The sequence below is a fragment of the Psittacula echo genome (assembly GCF_963264785.1).
Source record: "Psittacula echo genome assembly, chromosome: 1".
NCBI lineage: Eukaryota > Metazoa > Chordata > Aves > Psittaciformes > Psittacidae > Psittacula > Psittacula echo.
The window spans coordinates 27926835-27945366 of record NC_137735.1 but is presented as its reverse complement, the minus strand read 5'-3'; the positions used below and the strand labels follow the sequence as shown (position 1 = coordinate 27945366).

The following is an 18532-nucleotide window of genomic DNA, read 5'->3' as shown; positions in this document are numbered from 1 at the left end:
CACTGAGTTCCGGTTTAAGGAATTGAAAAGCTGGATAGGATGAAGAAACATGGGGAAAATATCTTGAAGCTGAATAAGATGAAATCACATCACACTTGGTAATTCTGAGTTCAGGGGTTCCCTGTGAAACAGATTTCTGAATTAGCTTGTTGCACTCTTGAAAATTCTGTGTGCCCTTCAGGTGAAATTGTGAATCTGGGAGAAAAGCTGGGCTGGGTTCTGGGTAAAGATAAAATGACAGGAGTAAGTTTTTATTTTTTTTTTCTCTGAAATTCACTGGTAATCAACTGTATTGCAGGCCTGTGGTTTACAAACACAGTTTTTGAGTTCTGAGTCTGGTTTTGGGACTTCCCATTGCTTTTATGTTTGGCCCCAGGAAACTAGGCCACTCTTTTCCTGTTCTCAAACAAAATGTGTTGTAGTTAATATAATCCAGCCAACAATTTAGCTATGCATTGCTTGACTTCTTCACACTTTTCACTGTGGAATATCAAATCAGTTGTGAGACTGCTAGACAAAATATCCAAGTAAAATGTTTTTTATACTTTTTAAGATTTTTCCCATCTTTATTGATATTATGTTGGAATTTGTGGGAGGTGGGTTACACTGAGAAACAATCATGTAGGATGGTATCTGCCTCCCTTTCTTTAACAGCTTGCCAATAAACCTAATCCACTGGCCCATTTTTGTGTCTAATTGAACTATGCATGACAGTGAGACTGATATTGAGGATTCTATTTATTCCCATACAGTAGCAGTTTCTACTTTATTTGAAGTAATTGCTTTTATTTATTAAATGATTTTCTCTCAGACTGTGCACCTGCTTGTCAATACTCAGTTTGTTCACTGCCTGGCTCTTTAATGGTAATCTCCGATTAGTCAGTGTGTTCCCAGCCTTTGGAGTTTGTTATGATCTTTTAGAGGGGAAAAAGATGGAGGAGAATTGCAGTTATCTGTAAATAATTAGGCAGGTGGGCTTTTTATGCCAGCTGTGCAAAAAAGAGTCAGTGATCTAATCAAATGCCGAATATGAGCTAACGTGTGCCATGATCATTGAACCCTGTAAGGCTAAATATAAATAAGTATGCATTTTGCTGTTACTGTGACTAACACAGCCGTAGACTGATTCCATTTTGTTCTGCATGGCTATTTTATCATCAGTTTCATTTGAAAGAGAGAAGAGTAAACTAATTTTTATGGTTACGCAGTGACATTAAATGGTGAGATTTATGAAAAACTAACAGAAGTAGTGATAAGTACTTTTTTTTTTTTGTAAGCAAGTAAAACAAAATAATTGCTCAGAAAGATCAGTTACAACAAAAGAATATTGTCTAAATTGGCTGCTGTTGTGCTTGCTCATATAGTATCTAAACAAAGATAGGGCTTTTCTTCATTTAGTTATGGCAACATGGTACTCCTAAAAAAGACAGTTATAGTGATTTTCTTTTTCCTAACCTAATTTTCAACAAATTTTAGGGATCTGTATTTCCCCTTCTTAAAATGAAATGTGAAATATTTTTCAGGAGATGCAAATTTAAGAGAATATAATGTATGAATCCATAAAATCTGAACATTTCAGACCCATTCAAAACTGGATTTTCAGAAAGAATCCAACTTTCCTGATCATTCTTCTAGCATAGTTTCCTTTTCAGGTTATTGCTCTCAAACTCCTTTACCGTCACAGCTGCATGCTGCCAGACTCTTAGTTGTCTGTTCATCTTAGTTGTCTGTGCTTGGTGACTGGTAAGTAACTATGCTACCTGTCCTTTTCTGCAGGGAAACTAGTGTTCAGAAAGGAGGCTAATATACATTTGAGTTCCTTTTTCACATGCCTTGCACTTCTACAATACGACTACATGTATGTGCTTGGACATTATGCTAAAGTTCACTTGAGTGGAAGATAGCATAGATACAGTGGGTTGAAAATGTGATCCTACGTAAAATGCTTTGTGTGAAGAATATATGCAGCCTCAGGATGTATTATCGACCCTCAAAGTCAGAGTGGTCTCTGGGAGGCTTAGAACAAATAGATCTGCTGAAGAAGTAGGTACTAATGTCCACCAAGACAGATACTACAAGTGAATAAAGTGTTCTTGGGAGAAAACAGGGAGCACTGACTCTGAGTCCTGCTGAAGTTGGGGGTGAGCTGCTGCTACCACCCATTGCCAGACTGCAAGTTTACATATATCAGGTGAGATGAGTAGTAGGATCATGCCTTTGGTTGGCTGATTCCTGAGGGAGAGGAAGATGGCTGGGTGCTGAAGTGTAAGCTTTCAAATGGAGGACCACCCTCTGCAGGTATGTGACAAGAGGCTAGCAATTGGATCTGTTATTATACATGCAGCAAGATACTTGTAAAAAGGTAGTTACTAATTTTATGATGTTAAACTATTGTGTATTAGATTATTTTTAACAGTTATAAATGTGTCTTGAAGGATTTTAACACAGTTTCTTTTTTTTTTTTTTTTGGTCTTTTCAAAAAAGGTCTTTAAACAACTCCTGTAATACATGTTATGATAAAAACTTGCATGTTTAATGCTGAAAGGTAAGAGAATAAAAGTGTCTGGGTCTGCTGAGACTATTCCTTTGCTTTGTGTTCAAATAATCTATGAGCTCCTCTTCCTTTTTTATCTTAATCTATTAGGGTGGTTGGTATTCTATGGCAACCTGAGTTTTCTTGCTCTGGGTGAATTTGACTGTAACGACACTTTGATAAATTTCTTCTCAGACAATGTACTGCTACTGTGAAGTGGTTGCCTAGAGTAGTACCTTCAAACTCAGACAGTCTGCGCTTTTCATGCATTTGGTCATGTCTGCTGATTTCACTCGCTGACTTCTTTTTTTTTCCTCCTATTTGTACTGTAAAGGCAACACATAAATCTTTGTTCAATCTGTTCCATTTAAGCCCATTAAAACACTTCTCTGTTGCACTGCCTCGGGCCCTCATTTACACTACAGCAAGGCAAGTTTTCTTTCCAGTTATAACCACTATAGAATGGCACAGAAAACTGAATTTTAAAGTTAAATAGGCCCTCGGTTTTTAAGGTATCTTGAACGTCATTTACAGAAGTAAAATAATGAAGGACTTGTTTTGACCTGCAGAATCTTCCCCTGATAACAGTGCCTCTCAAGGAATAAGCAGAGTTTTAGAGTGAAGCCATCTCTAAAATGCCTTTTTTATTTGTCCGTTTGTTCCTTCTGTCCCTTCACTGTTTGTTTGCCTCATACACTAGTTATTCGTAACCTTTGAGAGTCACTGAGTTATCACAGTCCAGGTGGTAATTCATCTCCCGTACACTGCAGAGCAAGGGCAAGCCTCCCTCTTGTGTATCTTTTTCTTGATTCTTCCTGTTCTTCTCCCACCTGGAGAGGTGGGAGAATGGAGAGAGATTCAGATTGCCCTAGAGTATCTGCCTCTCACACTTCTTAAGGGTGGAGTGCCAAATTTCACAAACTTTCCTGAAAGATGGGTGGTATCAGTTGCAGAAACAAGTGAAGAGCCTGTAACTCACACTGTTGGCTGCTGTGAAATTAAAATGAACAAAACCGAACAATACAGGCAGGAAAGCCTTCCACTTTTATTTTATTTGAAAGCAAAATTGACTGTCTGCACTGCACATTTTTACTGACTAAGTAAACTAGTAGTGACCCTATTGGCTCAAGCAGGAGTATGAACCACTGTCTCCTTCTCTGTTCCCTCTGTCCACTTGTGTAATTGAGAAGTGAACAGCCAACACCAAGTCTGCTGTCTGCTGTCTACTAAGTCTGGTCTCCAGCTCTTTTTTCCCCACAGAAGAGCTGCTGAGTTGCTCATTGGAGCCCTCATAGGGCAGCCATGAAGGAAAGATCACATCTGCCATCAACTAGAGAGACTTGCCTTTAAGATGAGGGTCCTGATCTGGAGCTGTGACAAATACAACAGAGAAGAGGCTGCTACTTTGCTCCTTTGTCTGGAGTGCAGGAACTGGATTGTTTGAAAAACAGTATTTCGTTGCATCTGTAATAGTTATCTCCCTCAAGTTTTACTGTGTCAAGTAGTGTCTTGTTAAAAGGCTATGGGCTTTCCATTATTTATTTATTTATTTGCCTTCTCTGGCCGTAAGTCTACTGAGAAAATGAAAAAAAAAAAAATAAAAGCTTTCTTCAGGCTTTAATAAGTAAAGTGTAATTACTTTAGAAAGTTACTTCCTGATTATGATTATATATGCTTTTGTGTGTATGTAGGTAGATAAATAACGCAGATGGTAACAGATAGTTCTGCAAAATGTGATGTTTACTTCCTGCATATTCATGAATTTTTCAAAATCTGAAACTTCTTTAAGGATCTTAAATTCCATGTTGTACAGTTTGGGGGAAAAATATAGTTTATTCTGTTTGCTTCTTAGAGTTGTAGAATCACTGTCTTAACAAACACAGCCTAGCCCTGAAGTATTAAGGGTGCCCTTACATTTATGTCTAGGGTTCCCAGAGGTGGCTGCACTGTGCAGGAGCCAAGTTACAGCAGGCTCCCATCAAGTCTCCTCTTCCTTAGCTAATCAGTGCGCGTCTAGGGAGAGAAAGCTGTGTGTGTCTTTCATCAGCCTGTAATTTCTCAATTTGGGGTTATGGGCTGCTGTAATACAAAAGAGAATAGAAGAAGTGACCTCGAATTTATGTATTAATTAAAAATTGTTGGCTTGCAGACTTTGGTAAATGTATACATAGATATGGTTTTTACTCTTTTTTTAGGAATACACTATAGATATAATTTTTGCCCAGACTTGGTATGACAGTCGTCTAAAATTTAACAGCTCAATGAAGGTGCTTATGCTTAATAGCAATATGGTTGGAAAAATTTGGATTCCAGACACTTTCTTCCGGAACTCAAGGAAATCTGATGCTCACTGGATTACGACTCCAAATCGTTTGCTTCGAATCTGGAGTGATGGAAGAGTATTATACACTCTAAGGTGGGTTTTTACTAACTGGATAGAAAAAAAATAAAACTCTTATGACTAAGAATATGGAAATAATGAATATGGATCAAATCCTTGGTATCTCTTTTGTTATGGACTGCAGGAATTTGCAAGGAGTTTACAAAAGGAGAAAATGAAAATATTTGATCATGAAAAACATAAAATTTGTAGTATTGAAACATATTGTGTAGATAATTGGGTAAAGAGAATTGAAGAGGTTAGCAAATTTTTATCTCATTTAGGCAAGATTAAAAAAAGATGTTACATAGCATGTAGCACTGTGGTGGTCTGTCACTAACGTATTGCAGATCTAGCAATAAATTGTTTTGCAGACTTTCTATTCTAAATAGTTCAATATCTAATTTTCACCAAATTATATTCTGTAAGCAAAATATGAAATGCTTCAGGTAATAAAACACATAAGACATTTGATTAAAGCAAAAGCCCCAGTCCTGCATATGCTTTTTAATATGTTTTCCCTTGCAAGCTATTAAAATCAACAAATTTGTTCATTTAAATTGGGCATAAGCAAACATGTTGATGATAATTTTTTCTGTTAAATGGGAGATCTTGGGCTGGCATTAAGTTTTGTGTCACTTTTCAAACAGTTCTTGAAAGACTGTAGTCTACGGAAAGCATTTTAGGGTCATCTCTCAATTTTGAGTCTGCCTAAAAAATACTGCTATAGATTAGGAGCTGATCAGGAAGCATTCCATGCAGAAGGCGCTCTAAATCTGATTCTGCTCTTGAGAGCTTGCTTATATAAAACAAAAAGTAGCACCCTTTAATTACTTTTCAGTCATTTATGCTGTTTTCATATGGAAGCTAGTTGTGTTGTATGAACAATTTATAGAAGTCTTCTCTATCAGAAGTCAAAAGAATAAGAATGTTTTAAAAGGATTCTCTTCACTGAATTTTTTTTAGTGTGCATCATTTCAGAGTATACAGATATGTCTGAAGAGCACTTTTTAGGCAGTTTATTATACTGGTGTTTATAAAAATCTCTAGAGAGCCTCTCTGTTAACATGATAATGTGTTTTTTTCCTTTTGTAGCTGACATAACTTGGGCTTTACTTTTCCATTGCCCATTCAGTTTCGTGTACAATTTCTTTTAAACGGGGTCTAAGTAACACAAAGAAACAAGCGCAACCCAAAAAAAAAAAAAAAAAAACAACAAAACAAAACAAACCAAAGACCCCTAGTGAGCTTTCCCAGAGCAATAGGTTAGAATTAATGTTCTAGAGTGTGAGTTATGAAGTGCAGTGAGCTAGTAATAATCTAGCAGAACAGGTATTCATCCAGTACTGCAGCATGCAAACATCTGTATAGGTGAGGATATGGTCTGAATTTGGCTTCAGGTAGAATAACATTGAGAGGTTCATATGTTGGTTATTGAAGGAACAATAATAGGATCTGACAGTGTTCCAGGTCCACAGGCTCCCCTGTACCATGGTCTATCCGTTGCATCCATCAATGCAGTGATTCCAAATCTAGACGTGTTGCTTTTAATAAAAGTCTGGTTTTGTTTCCTTTTTCTTTAAGCTTTTGACTATCCAAAGGTTGAAAATGGAAAACAAAGGCAATAAATGCAGTGAAAAACATACTGTAGTTTGAAAAGCATCTTCAGAGGAATGCAACTCTTTTACCTAGAAATGGGGGGATGTTCACCAACCTCACATCCCCCTTATAAACCTCTCTCTTGGTCAAGACAAATTTCTAGGAAGGTCCAGTGACACTTTGTGTAGAATAACTACTTTGTTCACAGACTTCTAGAGCTTTCTGGCACCGTGTGGCAGAATCTTCCTCTCCCCATCCCTTTTTGTTCAGTATGTAAGTATTGCATACAGTCAAGTATGTAAGTATTATGTTAATTTTCAAAGTTGATTTTGGAAGACATTCTGACTTTCCTCATAGTGTTACCAACAGGAGGTATTTTAAATGCAAAGGAAGCAGTTTGGAGTCTAGCCCCTTACTCTAGCTTCCTAGTGAAAGTTAGCAGAACTGGGTTTTGCATTGGTTGCTTGGAAGCTCTTCAGAAATCTGTGATAGCATTTTCAAAAGTAGAAAGTGATTCAGTTGATACCATTACAGTCCTAAATTAGTTCTAAAACGTATATTAGTTGCATGAATGCAACTAACTACTTGATGCCTTAGACATTAAATGAGTAGAAATACCAAAGTCTGCTCTTTCATATCCAAGCTACTGCCTTTGCCATGAATATAGAACAAGGCCGAGAATGTCCTCAATTTCCTCTCACGTGTATGTATCTACCTGATACAATGATGCCAAATGCAGTTTGACTTGAAAAATGCATTCTTCAGAAAATTCATTTTTTTTGCTATCATAAACTTCCCCTCCTTGCTCTGCCTTCAGTCCCTCCCTATTTTATCCCCTATTTCTGGTAGGCAGCTGAAGGATTCCCCCAGATCAACTGAACTTTTTTTGAAATGGCTTGAAATGGCAGTTGAAACAACACTTGTCCTCAGGTTGCATATCATGATAGTTTTTGTTCTTTGGCAGTGATGCTGGATGCTTTTGCAGATACACAGTTGGCTATGAGTAACATTCATTAATTGACAAAACTAATTTCTGTGCATGTTCTTTACTATCTAGTCTGGAGTGTCTGGATGCTTGAATGTAATCTTTTTTTCTTTTTTTCTTTTTTCCCCTTCCTTTTTAATTAGGCTGACAATTAATGCTGAATGTTATCTTCAGCTTCATAACTTTCCTATGGATGAACACTCCTGTCCACTGGAGTTTTCAAGCTGTAGGTGGTAAAATATATTTTTGTTGGGTTTGGGTTGGGTTTTTTCTTTCCCCTTTACATTCAGACATTAAATTGCCTTAAATTCCAGCAGCAAGGGTGAACTTTTTAAAGCCTTGTAGTGAAGAAAAGAACTGACCTATTTTTTTTCATTAGTTTTATTGCATTATTTAGTGCATTATTAAATGCAGTAATGAATGAGTTGAATTTCATGCATTTCATTTAGGTGCAACTTTAAAAATAATCTTATTGCTTAAGAGTCTGATGCAGTGCCCATTCCAGTTAATGAAAATCTATTGCCCTGGATGAACTTTATTTTTTATGCCTGCCAGACTTGCCAGCTTTGAATTAGTTCCATGTGGTATACTTAAAAGGAAAAATAAGATCTGTCTTCTTCAACTTTTTCCTGTAAATGCCTAATCAGTATAAGTCCTCCTTTCAGTGGGACTTACTTATGTGAGCAAGAAACACAACTTTCAGGATTAATTTCTTTCATATAAACTATATAAAAAAAAAGAAAAAATAAGGGGATTGTGCTATTACTGGTAAAAGAAACCCAAACCACCTGAAGACAGCTAAATGACTTATTCCTAAATGTGAAACCTAATAGGCAATGAAATCAAACTTCAATGATTCTTTTTAAATTAATGTGTTCATTTAATACTTTCTTCTTGAGTGCTTCCGGCTAAATGAGCTTTGGTAGCTCCATTGGTTAAATAGTTGTGCAACACAAGCGAGTCTCCCTTAATTTCATTTCTGCCTTTCTACAAGATAATGTGGGGTAACATGTGAGGCATGTGAAAATCGAGAAGGTTGCACTTCCTTAAAACTGAAGTACTGGATAGTGAATCAGGCCACAAAAATCCATTCTGAGAGTAATTGACAAAGAATAAACATCAGTAGGAATTTTATAAACATATGTACTCAGGCTCTTTGTGGTCTTTTAATGATAAATGTATATTACATTTGTGTGTTAATTCATAGTGATGATTCTGAGCCAGCTTTTCTGTCTGAGTTCTAGAATATTGTGTAGATACTTACTAAATGTTTGTATTTACATAGTTTTTTATTGATGATATATTTCTAGTTAGGCTTAGTACTGAGGCTAGATGTTTTGTGGTTAAATTTTACATGTATCAGGTGGACTGTATATTGGCTTTCTGTCTGATCCACTTTAGGTATAGTCCTGGTTTATAGACAGTTTAAAAAGTTTATGAACAGTTCCAGAGATTACAAAATATGTGTTGGTATACACTGTGGCTGAATGCTTGATTTGCTCTGTTTTATCCTAGATGGATATCCCAGAAATGAAATTGAATACAAATGGAAGAAAACCTCTGTTGAAGTGGCGGATCCAAAATACTGGAGATTGTATCAGTTTGCATTTGTAGGGTTACGAAATACAACTGAAGTTTCTCATACCTTGTCTGGTAAGGCAAAATGTTAAATGTTATTTCACGTAATATGGGTGTAAAACAAGACTAACAGATGAAGATAGAACGGAAAACCATTCTTAGTTGTCCTGCGTTCAGCAGTAGCGGTCATTTTTTCTCCTTAGTAGCTGGTGCAGTGCTGTGTTTTTGACTTTCGGCCTGGGAACAGCGCTGATAACACCGATATTTTTAATTACTGCTCAGATATTTAGTCTGACCAAGGACTTTCTGAGTTTCATGCTCTGCCAGGGAGGAGGGGAAGCCGGGAGGAAGCAGAGACAGGACACCTGACCCAAACTAGCCAAAGAGGTATTCCATACCAGAGCACGTCATGCCCAGGATGTAAACTGAGAGTTACCCAGAAGGGCTAGATCACTGCCGGGGTCGGGCTGGGTATCGGTCGGTGAGTGATGAGCAGTTGTGTTCTCTTCCCTTGTTATTTCCCTTATCACTATTACTATTGGTGGTAGCAGTTGTGGGTTTGTGTTATACCTTAGTTGCTGAACTGTTCTTATCTCAACTCGTGGGAGTTACATTCTTTCGATTCTCCTCCTCATCCCTCTGGGAGTGGGGGAAGGGAAGGTGGGGGAGTGAGAGAATGACTGCGTGATTTACAACTGAGCTTAAACCACGACATCAGTGTCATGTTTTTTCTTTTCTAATTTATAGGTGATTATATTATTATGACAATCTTCTTTGATCTCAGCAGACGTATGGGATATTTTACTATTCAGACGTACATTCCTTGTATACTCACAGTTGTTCTTTCATGGGTGTCATTTTGGATCAATAAGGATGCAGTTCCTGCAAGAACTTCTCTCGGTAAGAACATATTTTTTCAACCTTGAAGGGTCTGGCACTCCCCAGGAATACAAACCTACAGCAGGGAATAAATTGAACACAGTTTATTCCCCTTCACATTGTGACCATTTGTCACCCTTTCTCTTGAACTGCAGGATTAAGAGTAGAAGGATCCTGCTGTGGTTGCACCATAGGGCTTAAGGAGGGAGTGTTGAGAATGGAAATCTGGAAATTCCGAACCAAGCCTTGTGAATGTGGTGGTGTTCACATAAATAAGTTTTCCTCTCCTTTGTGTCCTTTTTGTCATCTCTAGGGACTTGAAATATGGTAATCTTTAGTCTGACAAGTATGATTAAACTTCACTTAGCATCATGAAACGAAGGATGTCATTGCTACACAGGCAATAACCATGAAGATTTTGTTCTTTTTTTTTTTTTCTTTCTTCCTTTATTTTTTTTTTAGTTGGGTTGGGGTCTTTTGATTGTTTATTTGTTTGTTGGGGTTTTTTTTTTAGTGGTGTTGCTGTTGGTTTTTTAATAACAGAAATGATTTGGTTGTTCTTTTAAGCCCAGGTTAGGACAGAAAATTTGCAACCAAAGTTGCACTTCAAGCAGTTAAGCATGTAACTCAAAAAAACTTGAATCACTGTCCTGCTTTTACTACAGATAGCAATGAAGTGTGTTGCAAGTTATGCTACAGAGATAATTCTGTGTTAGTATCTTCTGGCATGTTTAACATGGTGCCAGTCTCCTACTTTTTACTTGAGAATTCATGTGCTGCCTTGAAGAAGAGTCGTACTCCTCACATAAAGAATGATGGACGGTATGTGGAGTGCAAGGACGCACAATAACAACTTTGAGCTTAGAAGTGATAGGTGCTTTTAGTAAAACTGGTGATGGTGGTGTGACCTGTTCTGGGAGAAAAATCAAGAGCTGAGCGTGTATCTTAGAAAGTGAGAGATGTGTGTTCCTTTTTCTCATCAGCTTATAGGTTTGTGAACACACCATTCCCACTTATTCAGAGTGTTTCCTGTCAGAAGGGTGTGTCCAGGTTTTAAATCTCTGTCTTTCCCACTGAAACTGGACCACTTGCACTCAAGCAAGTAAAGCAAGAAAATAAGCAAAATAGTGCAGTAGCCTAATGAAAAGGTAAGGGAAAAAAAACCAGAGTCTTGGTTCTTTATGCTATTTAAAAGTACTGTAAAGTTTCGTGAAGAGAGCCTAAAATCTTGCCTGAATAAATTGAAACAATCAAAAAATAGTTTCAAATCTTAATTTTTCAATGTATTATAAGATTTCTTTGACTAATCATTGGACGTCACTGTGTGTACCATCTGGAAAGACACTAGCTATAACAGGAAAAATGGCATTGGTATTCTGTGAGTTCTGTATCCAGTTTGCTCTTTTTGCAGAGGTTTTGTTTGGTTTTTTTTAATGCCACAAACCTTACGAATTTGCCTTTAATCTCATGATTAAGATAGAATTCTCATGCTCCCGCTTCAGCAGTACTAACTTTTATCTATTTGAGATGTACTACAAATGTTTGCAATATTGTATTTACAGCTCCCTGCAGTTAACTCTGAGCTCCTATTGTATGAACATGCAGAAGCCGTTGTTTGACAGATTGCAGGATGACTTTTGTCACACACAGATGTTCTGGTGGAGAAGAGAATACCAGACAAAGCAATTTTATGGGAAATAATGATAAATTAAGACAAGAAAGCCAAAACTAAGTAAGGTCTGTCATGGCAAGCAGTTGTGATGCCGAGGTCCTTGTGACAGCCCTCTGTATGCCTTTTGAATAGCAGAGAGGACTGGGAAAGTCCAGGTGTCCTTTTGTCTTCTCTGAACAGAGGTCAGTCAGGGGAATGCTGGGTGTGACTTCTTGCCTGGAGACTGTCCTGGGGTCTGGTATGGTGAAAAGGCTTGGGCCTTTTTCTTCCATGTATGTTGAAAGATCCTGGCAGTTTGTGGTTTGTCAAAGCAAAAGGTTTGAGACAGTTAAAGGTATTTAAATGTTTAACTATGTGGAGAAATGCCTAATTGATTTTCAAAAGCATCTAGTGGGAGCCAAGCACTTTTAAAAAACTCTGTGGTCATCTGTTTGCCCTTTTAGGAACATGATTTCATTGGGAAATCTATTGTAAAATCACCACTGCTTTCCTGCTGTGGGATCAGTCCATAGCGACCCCGATTCCATGCTTTGATTGAAACACCCCAGACAGCCTTAGACTGGTGCAACACATTTTTTGCAATAAGTCTGTGCATGTAAATAGCGAATTATTTGTGTGTTCAAGTATTGCTTTCCGAAGGAAAGGTCGCATCTTAATTTTTGGGACTACTGTGAAAAAGGCTTTTCTTCTCTCTGAAGAATCAAATGTAAGAAAAAGTGTTAACACCTTCTAAATGTTAAACCAGTGAAGAAGAGTGGTATAGTTGAGATTCCGAACACATCTCTATTAAGGCCAGCTTGTTCTTTTAATTAACTTGTATGTAAGTGAATCAAGGAAAATGTTTTCTATTACTTAAGACACAGTATTGAAAAAATACCTAGTAACTTGAAGAATGAGACTGGAAAGGCCATGAAGGTCATCTAGTTTGATATGTGACATGTCAGAAGCAAACAATTGAAAGTGTTACTGCTTTTCCTTTTGTTTTCTGGAAGTTTGAAATCATTGATAAATAATACACCTTTTTTTCTTTTTCTGTATGTGTCCTTTTGTACATTTTAATCTTTCAAGAATCAAAAGACTTTTTTTGTATTGATAAAATTTGTGTGCTTATTTGTACCTGTTTGTCTATTGTATTAGTTTTATGTGCACATTCTTAACAGATTTATGAAATTACACAAACTTTCTCAGTGTCATTGTTTAATGAGCGTGTTTGGAAAATGAGAGGGATTTAAACTGAAAGTGAAATGTGCTGCCTTCTGTATGATCCCATGGTGGCTGCTGGATCCATAGGGATGACTTCTTGCAATAGTGTTGTGTTTGGCTGTGATCAGCAGTGACCCTTGCTGTGGCTCAGTTTTTGTATTAATGAATTAAGAGACAATTTGAGGGTTTTTTGTTACCACATAATTGGATCACTTATACACTTCCCTTTTCTGGTCTTTTTTTTCCTTTCTTTCTTTCTCAAACAGGCATTACAACGGTGCTGACCATGACAACTCTGAGTACAATTGCAAGGAAGTCACTCCCAAAGGTTTCCTATGTGACGGCAATGGACCTTTTTGTTTCAGTTTGCTTCATTTTTGTGTTTGCTGCCTTGATGGAATATGGCACATTGCACTACTTTACCAGCAACAGAAAAGGAGACAAAGGAAAAGAAAAGAAGACAAAATCTAAGCCATCAGTAAGTTTAAACAAACAGAAAGAAAAAAAATCACATAATGCTGTTTATTGTAGCATTAATTTTGAGGGACTGTTCTTAAATAAAAGGGCTAATGTTCAAACATAATTAACACTTGTCTTTTTTTTTTTTTTTTTTTTTTTACAGTTGGGAGGTTGTACTTATTTTGTGTACATACTAATAATGAACAAAGGTTTTGGATCATTCTGCTCATAAGCCTAAGCTAGAGAGCGGTTTGCTATAATATTCTGTGCTTCCATGCCCAAGACCCTGTTAATCTTCCCATGAGGTGTGTGCCTATGGAGACAGTTCTGTCTGGCACAGTGCTTCTGAAAACAGCATCATAGATAAGACGGTAGCAGTAGGGATAATGTAAATGGACTGAAGGTGTGAAGATTTGTTTGGATTCACATCATGTAACCTGGTTCTTACCTTGCTAGCCTTCAACATAAAAAATGCTTGTTACTGGTCAGTATTCTGAGTATTCGTAAGAACACTGGAACTTCCAAAGACTCTATTGTTGGAAGCCAGTACAAATATTTAAAGCTAATCTTTAATAAAATATTGAGGTAAAAGTGTTAAATAGCTTGTTCATTCAAACACTAGTCTTAATATCTGAGGCTTGATTGTGGTTATCTTTTGGAGAGAATAATAAGAAGGACAATCTTATAAAGCCCCCTTCCAGATAATTTCATCAAAGGAAGCTGAAGCATAGCTGAATCATAATATCAGTTGTCTTTTCTGACTGAAGGCTGTGTAAGATGAAAGAGAAATTAAAATTAAATTAGAGAAGCCCATATACACAAATGCAGCCCATATGCCTTCTGCAACTAGTGTCAAAAAGCGCAGGTGCACTAATTTTGAGCAGCACTTCTGTGGGAGACTATCTTACGGGGGCACTGCAGGGCTGCTATGACTTAATACCAGCAAAATGAGAGCCCTTGTGTTTGATATGGTGAGCTGGTCTGAGTGGATCAGCTGTGTCTTTGCAGCAAGGCTGGTGGTGAAGGGTTAATACTGCCCTGTGCTGCCTTGTTCAAGCATCACTGTGATCCTCAGGGAATCCAGCACAGCTACAATAACTGGAAAATAGAAACCTCAAACTTCCCTGTTAGTGGCAGAAGCGAATGTGGGCACAATGGAAAGCATAGAAAACACAGGCTTTGGCAAGACCCACAGTTGAGCAATGGAGGTAAAATATAACGGAGACTGCAGAAATTTGCGGAACTTCCAGTGTTAGCACAGCAAATTCAATTTTAGGTTGCTGTTGCAATGAGGTCTCAACAACATTTAGGGAACAGGAAGCTGAAAAAAGCCTGCTCTCAGCATGCACAACAAGGAGAAAAGAAGGGAGAAAATACTACTTATTCAAACCAAGGGGCTATTAAAGATCAGCTGCTGGCAGATCAAAAGCCATTGAGGTGGTTTGCAAGTATACTCTACTGAATGGAGTAACAAGACTTTCCAGAATCTGTTCACACATCAGCTGTTTATGCAATAATCTACCAAATGCCTTGAGATTTTCAGTGCATATCACAATTTAAAATGTATGAAAATGGGGAGATAGAAATTATGACATCTGTTGAGTAAGATTAAAATTAGCAATATAATATTCCAAACACTGTTTAGTTGTGATTTAGTGTCTTCTTAAAGCATGCTTGTTCTTTATAAGTAGTTGAAAACCAGCTATATTTTCACACAGAATTCTTTAAACATGTTTCACCATAAGACCATACTAGGTAAGAGATTACTCTAAAAACCAGGGGAATTAATATACTTAGATGCAAGGATTCTCATTTTATAAATAGGGGGGTTTTTTTGGTGATATTTTATAAAAAGCTGTAAAATATCTTGTTCTAACTAGAACAATTAAAGAAGCCATCTGAGTAATTAATGGGAAGTCGTACAACTACAAATCCTTCCCCCCCCCCCTTTTTTTCCCCCTTTATCTTTGTCAAGGACTTCTATTCATTCTTTTTCTCTTGTAGTTATGGGTATGTAACTCAAAACCCCAATTTAATTAAAATAGTTTAATTCCTCCTGAAAAGTTCTCATTTACAGGTGTTTTTTCCCTTGGAAAACTTGACTTACATTGGTCGTCTGTTTCTACTGCAAAATGTAATAAAGGCTTATTATTCCATGATCTGATAGCAATAAGGTTCAATAAATGATCTTGTGAAAAAATTGTGAGATTTTACAAATGATTACAGCAGTTTTATCTTACAAAATATGTGCTGGCATAATTCAAGAAAGGTAGTAGGAACTGGCTTATGTAAATCCACATTAGTAAGGGTAATGAGTTTGGGCAGGAAAGATTGAAGATTAGTTGCGGATTTTGTTCTGATAATCATTTCACTTGAAGTGAATGCATCACATATGCTATAATTCAACAGATGATGGTTTTCTTTTGTATGTCTGTTAGTGTTAATGCAGAATAATTTGGGTTTGGTCCTATCAGAATCAGAATGTATTATAAATGCTTCTCACTCTATGTGGAATTTTATCTACAATATTAGTAGGCACGTACATGAACAATCAGCATGCACTGCTGTATCTACATCTTTGTTGCTTTTTTTTTTTTAAGTCTCTGCAAATTGGTACGGGTCATTTTCTTGTGAGGTGTTGGTGTTTTTTCCTCTTTCTCCTCACGTTGTCCCTTTCTTGCACATTTTTTGTATTCCCTAGAAGTGGTTAGGCCTATAAGATGGCACTATCCTTCTGCCTCTTTCAGGCCACCTCTTCAAACCTGTAATGCAGTAGCCAGCTTTGGTCTGTGCTGGTGACATGAGCAATTAAAAGCAGTACTGTTATTTTTCCACCTTTTATGGTGTTTTTGAGTTGGGGATTCCTGTTTTACCCCATTAGTAAAAATGAATCATGCTACAAATCTTACTTTAACAGAACCAACAGTCAGAAAATTATTGTAAAACCAGAGTAGGCTTTCCAATTACAAGCATCTTTTTCCCTACATATCTTCAACAAAATAATGATTTTGTAAGTTAAAAAAAAATTTGAACTTACTTTTCATATCTTGTAAAAATAAGTCCTGTTAGCAATACCTCAAATTAGGATAGAAGCATGTAAATGCTGTTTGTTGGTATTCTTGGTATTTTAGCATAAATGAAAAGAATAATGAGGTTCTTTAGCACGATAATTAGCTCCCTATGTCATCATGTCTAAAAAGTATTGAAACAGCAGCCTCTGTGAAACTTCCTCTGGTAAAGACACTTATTAAACAAAGCTATTAAAAAATGCTGTGCATCCTGCACTGCTTTAAAACGTCACCCCTTGGGACACAGGGAGAAATGTCCCTTCAGCAACAGAATGCCTCCGTAACAATCTGTAGAGATCTGTGTGCTGGCCAGAGTAATTCCATGGAAGTGTGACAACAGGACTCTAAAATATAACAAGAATTGAAATTATGTGGCTTCCTGCTTTTCATATTTTTTGATATTTTTTCACTGCCTGTCATGTGTAATTGTTTAAGAGAGATTCTTCTCTACTCTTAAATACCTAGCTAGTTCTTCTGACTATATCTTTTCCTGCTGCATTTATTCCTAACATGACAAAATATGGAGATGGTAGAAAAGAGAGAAGACAATGTAAGAGTAATGTTGATGTAAATTCTGTCTTCCATCTGAGATTTTGGAAGAGATGCCAAAGGTAGGGGGAGTTGAAAGAAAGAGGGTTATGGATTAGTTTAAAAAGGCTATAAGATTTAGAAAGGCAAAAAGGACAGCTAGAATGTATTTTGAAATTCAGGAACACAAGCATGAAGAGTGAAGAACTGCAAGGAAACAAAATAAAACAAGGGAAAAGATGGACTGTGGTTGTGCAAGTAAAAGGATGGTGAAAAGACAAAAGTCGCAAGAAAGGGAATAGCAAACAATATATGTGCTAGGCCATAAGGCACACATATTTTTTCTATGAAAATTATTTATGAAACTTAACATCTATTACACCGAGTTTTTACCAGATTGCAAGAAGAGCTATTTTTAAGGAAAGTAAAAGTAAGATTTAAGATCTAAATTAATCTGCTTAGTGACTCAAATGGCGTTCTCCTAAGGATTCTTGTGTCTTAGTTTCTAAAGGCAGGGCATATCGCTTAGGGGTTTAACATTAGAGGGTGTTACGGTGTGGCCTGGTCTTGTGTGTCTCTGTTTCTTAAACTTCGCCAGTAATGTTGTACTAACATTATTAGCTTCTTTTTGGTGAAAATGTATCTTCCAGAAACACCTTCACTCTTATTCAAGATTCCAAATGTTGGGGGAATCATCATTCCTTTGGTAGTGATGCTTGTAGCCTGCTTGTAGACTTGCTTATGACCCAGTTGTCAAACTGTGGCTAACTTCACAATGTTTGTTTGTGTTGTGTAGATGGGATCAGCTAACTCTGTCTGTGTAACTAATTATCCACCATTCCCAAATCCCAGCGCAACCTCTTTTTCACTGTGGCAGGTGAAAAATATTTCATGATCATTTGCCTGCATGAGCCATACAGCAGTTCATAATTCGCAAAGCTCACTAAACTGCTTAATATCAGAATTTCTGTATAATGTACTGAAGGTGCATATATTGGTCTTTGCTAATGGAATGCCTATGGAGGCTAAAAATGAGGGGAAATAAAAAAAGAAACAAACCAACCACCTGCAAAATTGTATTTTTCTTTTTTGTTTTTCTTAAGAAAGCACCTGCAATTGCTGTTCGACCTGGATCAACACTAATTCCAATTAATAACATTAATCATCTCCCTGAACGTGATGATGATTATGGATATGAGTGCCTAGAAGGGAAAGACTGTGCTAGCTTCTTTTGCTGTTTTGAAGACTGCCGCACGGGATCTTGGAGAGAAGGAAGAATACACATCCGCATTGCAAAAATTGACTCCTATTCTCGAATATTCTTTCCAACTGCCTTTGCATTGTTCAATCTCGTTTACTGGATTGGCTATCTTTATCTATAAGTTTCAGAGGTTTGACAAACTCAGAAAAAAATTGCGAATTGAACAGTCAGTAACACTTTTCAGTGAGCAGTCAGAGATTAGAGCTGGTCAAAATGACTCACATTGTTTGGATACTTAAAAAAATTTGAAACAATGACAGGACATATGGTGATGTGGTCTCCCTCTTGTGATCAACTAAAGAACTGATACTGGTATTTTGAAGAGAAAATATAAATATCCCTGAGATTTAACTTGCCTGAACATGTACATATTTTGTCCAGCTCTAA

At 37.0% G+C, this 18532-nt stretch overlaps 1 protein-coding gene across 1 annotated transcript in view; it reads left to right on the top strand.

Moving 5' to 3' along the window:
• Window positions 1-18266, top strand: part of GABRG1 (gamma-aminobutyric acid type A receptor subunit gamma1) — a gene marked incomplete at both ends in the record, with an annotated part of 53876 nt that extends 35610 nt beyond the window's left edge. Inside the window, 6 exons of the mRNA XM_080628684.1 lie at window positions 4729-4949; window positions 7641-7723; window positions 9013-9150; window positions 9823-9975; window positions 13096-13307; window positions 17988-18266. Of these exons, the coding sequence (XP_080484810.1) occupies window positions 4729-4949; window positions 7641-7723; window positions 9013-9150; window positions 9823-9975; window positions 13096-13307; window positions 17988-18266 (1086 nt within the window). The remainder of the gene's footprint in view (window positions 1-4728; window positions 4950-7640; window positions 7724-9012; window positions 9151-9822; window positions 9976-13095; window positions 13308-17987) is intronic.
• Window positions 18267-18532: the final 266 nt, after the last annotated feature.